Source organism: Thamnophis sirtalis, unplaced genomic scaffold (genome assembly GCF_051295495.1).
Source record: "Thamnophis sirtalis isolate CommonGarterSnake01/CBP01778 unplaced genomic scaffold, rThaSir2_p1.2 scaffold_1, whole genome shotgun sequence".
In the NCBI taxonomy this organism is placed as follows: domain Eukaryota; kingdom Metazoa; phylum Chordata; class Lepidosauria; order Squamata; family Natricidae; genus Thamnophis; species Thamnophis sirtalis.
In genome coordinates this window covers 160,585,944-160,592,645 of record NW_028261381.1, presented here as the reverse complement: position 1 = coordinate 160,592,645, position 6,702 = coordinate 160,585,944, and the positions used below count along the sequence as shown (strand labels likewise).

Genomic DNA, 6,702 nt, shown 5'->3' with positions numbered 1-6,702 from the left:
TTGCTGTTTTAAATTGTATTGTTTTTTATGTTTTTTATATTCTGTAAGCCGCCCGGAGTCCTTTGGGATTGGGCGGCATATAAAAGTTTTAAATAAATAAATAACACAAGGAAACAAAACCAACAACTTCTCTACTATCAACGCCCTAATTAACAATGAATCAATACCACACACAACTAGGCACCACATAAATACTACACATAGAATAGCCCAAAGCGCACAGTCTGGTGAGAAGGAAATTCCCTGAGGATGGGCTCCATCAGGAGTCCGTAAACTTAGAAGACTTAACTTCTGGTCTCCATGACCAACCCAGCTTGGACCATGTATTCTGTATAGTTTTACACTTTTTTATTAATATTGTAGTTTCTCGGCTGCCCAAAGTTAAAGTTGGGCAGCTGTATAATTTTCTTAAATAATAAACCTCTAGTAGTTCTACTTTTAAACATTCTATTTTGGGGCAATGATAGCAATGACCTCTTAACTTTATTTGGAAGATGATTATCTGGACCAATTTTAATCAGGCCATGATATAATAGTAAGGGTGCTTCAATAACTTTGATGGATGGTTTAAATGCAGCTATCTGTTTGAATTACTTGATACATTCTGATACCATTAATGTGTATTTTAAACTGGTAGGATTTGGCCATGGAGGATATCCTTGTGTGGTGGTTGCAATTCAGCTGTGCGCAAAATTTGTGCTGGGAAACAGTTTGTGCTGCTACATTGTAGTATGCAATTTGCTGGCCAGATACTATGGTAAAAGAAGGAAAGGTATGCAAGTTTTTTCCCCCTGAAGGGATAAATCATTTGTGTGATAAATCAAATTTTAGTGGAATAATTCTATAATAGTTAAGCACCATTTTATGGTATTATGCAATAAGACCTAAAGGCTAACCAGAGGTTTGAAGATGATGAGTGCATTTTGCACCTTTGGGACACAATAACCAAAGCACATCTTGGGATTGCCCATCAACTAAGAATTAAGAAATACGATCCGGCTCATTGTTCTCAAGATGAAAGCCAGAGGTGAACCACAATGTGGTGGCATAAGCATTAACTGAAAGATAACATTGCATTCAGTCCTATTGTAAGTAGGATCTCTGCATCCTATTGGAAATCTGGTACATACAGGTCTCCCACCATTTCTGGGCATGCCCAAAATTCTAGGAAAATATCTCGGATAGGAGCCATGCATTTAAAAAAGTTTTTATTGCAAAAAGTAAATCCCCTTTCCATTCCAAATTCTAATAAGGGATATAGAAAATACAATTAGGATCATTCCATTAATCAAACACCTCTGTGATGGCATCAGCCTACAAAATGGAAGTACAATTGTACTTAATAGTATAAGAAACTGGCAGGTCAGGTCCATTCTTTCCATTACCAGTTTCTGAACATACTGTGGTATAATACTCCCACCCCGTCCCCATGCTAGGCAAAATATCTCTATTTCTGCACCATATGCTCCACAAATTATATCAGTGCTCTTTAGGTGTAGTGAGGTGGCGAGGCAAAATCATTTCAGCAACCATCCACTGATTTAGGTTTCCCAACCATGCAGCTGCCATCCAGGCAAAACAAAGCTGCCTTTTTGGGTCTGCTCTCAGAAAGCGGGAAGGATAGCGAGAAGTAGCAGCAAACTTAGGTTAAAATTCTCACACTACCTCCAATGTATGGCTTCATAACCCCAATCGTTCTTGCACAATCCCACCTCTAAGCAAGAAGACACATTGGTAAAATCAGAATAAAAACACTTGTGAGCTGGATTAGGTAGCTCAAACAGATTTACAGATACACACTAAATATATTTCATAAACCTTGCATATAAATAAGAAAAAGCCCAATATTTGTTATTAAAAATAAAGCTGCCCTTTAAATTGTACAAAAACCAATTAAAGTCTGGCGGGGAAAGTATCCTGTTTGGATGAGTTTCAGTAGCGAAAAATGTGTCAGGAGCATTTCCAAACACAAACTGCTAGACTGCCTCCAAAGAACATGTAGAGCAAATTCTTCACTTCATGGGTGATTTCGAAGCCGAACCCTTCCCCAATCACTACATGCCACGAAGATCCAAATTTCTTGTCCATTGTCTCTTTGATCATCTTGGCAGCGCTCTGAAGGAAAAGTTTGACATGGAAGGGAACAGAAACCAAAAGAAAAAAAGTAACAAGTTACTAAAATAGAATGTCTTTTTTAATCTCACCAAAAAATTACCAGAACAAAAGGTGTGGACTGTTCCAGCAGGTAGCAACATATGGGCAATGTTGGGCTGCAAAGCTAAGCAGCCCAGGGCCTGTTTAATACCTCCAGGAAGGACAGGCCTGTAATCTAGATGAAAAAGTTCCAAAAACATTCCTGAAAAAGGTAATAGGAAGCTACATCTGTACTGTTGCCATGAAAACCACATGTCCATATTAAAAAAGGAGCTAAATCTGACTTGATTCTTTTGGGGGGGGAGGGGGGAGAATGCACAAAGGAATAGCCTGAGCTGTAGGTAAACATGTTGACACCTGATCACTAACAAAACTGTTGATAGGAGTACATGATTAGCATGCAGGTTGTCCTTGACTTAACAACCATTCATTCAAAGTTAAAACGGCACTGAAAAAATTGCCAGCTTCACTATTGCAACGTCCCCATGGTCACATCATCAACATTCAAATGCTTGTCAACTGGCATGCATTTATGATAATTACAGCATCCTGGTGTCACGTGACCATCATTTCTTGACCCTCCCAGCCTGCTTCTGACAAGCCCATGGGGGAAGCCCAGCCCACTTAACAAAGACATGATTCACTTAACTGCAGTGATTGACTTAACAACTCTGGCAAAAAGGTTGTAAAATAGGGCATGACTGACTTAAGAATTGACTTAATAGGAAGAGAAATTCTGGTTCCAATTGTGACCATATATTGAGGACTATCTGTACTTACTGCCAGAATACTTAACACAGTAACAAAAGGTTTTTGCCCCATTAGCTCCATCAGTTGAAATATTAGGAACACAAACTCCCACTTTCTTCCTGACCTTGCTTAAATGACATCTCCTTGCACAAATGTCAGCAGGGGGAAAGCTTCACATGTCCTGCTTTGTCCTGATTACTGAAGAAACTACCCTGACTTCTCTCCTGCAACCATATGTGCTAAACCGGTGGCTGCAGGAGACGATGTCATCTGAGTGACATAAGTATGGAACACAGCTTATCTATCTCTGAGGGAGATGGTAGGTTTAGAAAGCGGAAATATAAATAAATAAAATCTAAAACGCAAGCATGATGAACACTCTTTCCTGGATGCTTGAACGGAACTTAGCAGGCATTTTTCTGACCTAAATAAGAACTGAATCCAATTCCTCCAACGGAAACAACGATGTGCAAACTGAGGGGGCTAAATGCATGCGACACTTCTTACACTGAGCTACAAAAAAAAATCACCACTGTTAATGTATTATGCAATGCTAGGTTTTAAGCATAAAGGGATCACGTTGGGGAAATGCTTTATTATCATTTTGGTATAGAAAGGGATTTAGCATCAAAAGCAGGGGTAAAGAAGGCATTCATACAAACTATGGTTACTGCTTTTTAATATATACAAATGGCACCAGAGTTTATAAGAACATAGATTTATTGCTCCTTCTATTACCTTTCCTTTTAGGAAAAGGTGATTAAAAATTAACTGAAGCATATCTAGTATCTCACCAAATACAGACATTTTAGTGTCAGTACCTCATTGTTGGTGGCATATTTTTCACATGCAGTAACACACAATTCCATGGCCTCAACTCGCATTTCTTCCGGCATGTCTGAGTGCTGGAGAAAAATTACAAGCATAGAGGACCTTCGTCAGTATTAAGCCAGGATTGGTTATTGCATAACATTAACTCATAATCAGATGGTGAGACACAAAGAATGGAAGGATTCAAATCTCTTCCACTAAATTTGCCTTTATTCATTACAGACAATTAAGCACCAAGAATACAAGTCTACAGACTTTCTCTCCAATACACGCTAGTTTCAGATAAAATCCTCCTTTCTCACACAAATGTCACACAAAGGCGGAAAGCTTCACATGTGCCATTTTAACATGACTAATGAAGAAACTACCAGACTTTTCTCCTGCAGCCATTTGTGGTAAACCAGTGCCTGCAAGAATCATTTTTGTCTTCTTTAATGCAAACAGTCCATAGAGGGTTTCTAGTTACCAATATTGTCTTCTCTCTAATCAAACGAGTCAATTTAGCCATTTCAGCATATTGATCATGTTCACCAACCATTCCTCCATTGTAGTTACCACCATTTTTTTTTCATCTTTGTGCATACAAAAATCTTAAGCCTGATTTTTGACCTTACTTCAGGCCTTGGAATGAACCTCTTACGCCAGCTTTAGAATGAGCCACGTTTCATCATTAAAACATGGAGGGGAGAATAGACTCTCCTTGATTAGAAAACTTCGCAAGCATTATGTAACACAAACAAAGAAGTATTAGCTTGCTTGGGCCCATAGCAAAGATTTCTTCATCATAGATACGCTATAAAAACATGGTTAGATATCATACAAAACAGCCATGAAAGATGTTGATGCTTACTAAGCTATGAGGGACAGAAATGCACATTTTGATCAAGGGTGTTCTGTATACCTTGGGTAATCAGATTTTTGCAGATAAACTAATAATTCTTCAGTCACTATGGCAACTACCGGTACTTCTCTCCATCCTTCCTCTCACTCTTCTGGTTAGATATTGTGGCAAATTTAAGATATAAAAAGTAAATTAAATTTCAGTATTTTCTGACTCAGAATATATCATTTTTCTTCACTTCCATTCTTACCCTAATCAGTGGGAAGCTGTGAAGTCTCTTATAATCTGCTTCTTCTTTTTTCCCCTCCCCAGTGTCTGCCATTGTTTGTCCACTGTGACTTCAAGTGAGGGCAGAATATCTTGAAAGGAACCAATCACGTATAGGCTAGCAGAGTGAATTCAGGTCAGTTTTGGAAAAATACCTTATGCTATATAGAAAAATAAAGAAAAAAACAATATAGCATAATATTTGGAATATAATACAGAATCCTTTTAAGGGAATAAAAATAAGCAGTTATTTTTATGACAATTATATTTGTCTAGAGTTTTTTTTCTTACTAATATTGTTAAAATAGGCAGGCTTCAAATAATAACAATAACAAAATACTTGAATTATGGTGACTGTGATGATCTCTGTTTATTTGACTAAATTATTGCCATTTGTTTAAATTCCACATTGGGAGTCAGAATTTCAGAAGTAGCAAGTCATATATAGGTTTTTTACTCTTTCAGATAAGGAACTAGCTCTCTATTCCCCCCAGTGGAATTAACAGCTAATCACTTGGCCAATCTTGTGTAGTCACATATATTTTAAAGATTTAAAGTGTATTATAAGAAGAAGAAAATATCTTACTGGAGAATTTATGAATCATTTTTTTTTAGTCATTTTATTAAGATTTATAGGCCGCCCTTTTCCCTGAGGGGACTCAGGGCGGCTTACAATCAAAAGGAAGGGGGTGCAATATCAAAGACAAACAATATGTGAACAAAAGAAAAAAAATAATAAAAACACAACTTGCATTCAACAGTCAACACTCGGGCGGGTAAATTGGGAACCTATCCCCAGACCTGATGGGAGAGCCAGGTCTTGAGGGCTGTGCGGAAGGTCTGGATGGTGGTGAGGGTACGGATCTCGACGGGGAGGTCGTTCCACAGGGTCGGAGCTGCAACAGAAAAGGCTCTCCTCCGTGTAGTCGCCAGTCGACATTGACTGGCAGATGGAGTGCGGAGGAGGCCCAGTCTGTGCGATCTAATCGGTCGGAGGGAGGTGATCGGCAGAAGGCGGTCTCTCAAGTACCCAGATCCACTACCATGGAGTGCTTTAAAGGTGGTCATCAATACCCTGAATCAGCTATCTTTAGAGTAAGAGACACTTGTCTAGAGCGGGCATTAGTATATTTCAGGGCAAGCCGGTTTCAAATAATGAATTTCCAAATCACCAAGGCATTATTCTGTTGCTCCATAAAAAATAATGGAAGATGTGGATAAATAAGAATTAATCAACCTTCTGGGCACAATACTGGGTGATATTAGAAGGATGTCAATATGCTGAATTCCTTCTAAAAATATCACACAATATCATTCAGTATGCTGTTTGCAGGCAACATAGATACTCCGTATCCTTGGTATATGATACATTTGAAAAATTTCTGATCTTTCAATGCAAATTGTTAAGAAGCAACTACTAAAGGATGAGCAGTAAAATAAATCAAAATACAAAAATGTATACAATAATTCTGCTTTCTTGGCAGACAAAATTTAAGAGACCTCAAAGACTGGAAGGAAATACATCTTGCTATCCAAATGATGGAATCTTAGGCAAATAACGTTCCATTATTAACAAAAAAATATGCTAATGTTAAGGGGTTTTTTTTGTCTTACAGGAAAAGTGATTTTGGATATATTAGAGTCTTAGCTTGCTTATCTTTTTGAGGACATTTTAATGATTTTCTAAATATTGTAACTGTAAAACTGTGTTGCCATATCTTTGTATAAAAAATACTGTCTTGTATCATTGTATCATTTTTCTCTTGCTATGTTGCTTTTGAATTATTCTGTAAACCAACTATTTCAATAATCTTGAGGCATTAAGACTGCATTGCCTCCAAATAAATTATCCCATTGTG

At 37.8% G+C, this 6,702-nt stretch overlaps 1 protein-coding gene and 1 long non-coding RNA gene across 2 annotated transcripts; one reads left to right on the top strand and one right to left on the bottom strand.

Annotated features, from left to right (window-relative positions):
• Positions 1 to 1,191: 1,191 nt before the first annotated feature.
• Positions 1,192 to 4,966, bottom strand: DNAL4 (dynein axonemal light chain 4). Its single transcript, XM_014073389.2, has 3 exons — positions 4,827 to 4,966; positions 3,726 to 3,809; positions 1,192 to 2,115 (listed from the first exon to the last, which is right to left on the bottom strand). The coding sequence occupies exons 1-3, from the start codon at positions 4,896 to 4,898 to the stop codon at positions 1,951 to 1,953; spliced, it is 321 nt and encodes a 106-aa protein (XP_013928864.1). The 5' UTR covers positions 4,899 to 4,966; the 3' UTR covers positions 1,192 to 1,950.
• On the top strand, positions 4,886 to 6,702 carry LOC148049797 (uncharacterized). Its single transcript, XR_015698482.1, has 2 exons — positions 4,886 to 4,979; positions 6,460 to 6,702. It is a non-coding gene; the product is annotated as an uncharacterized LOC148049797 (long non-coding RNA).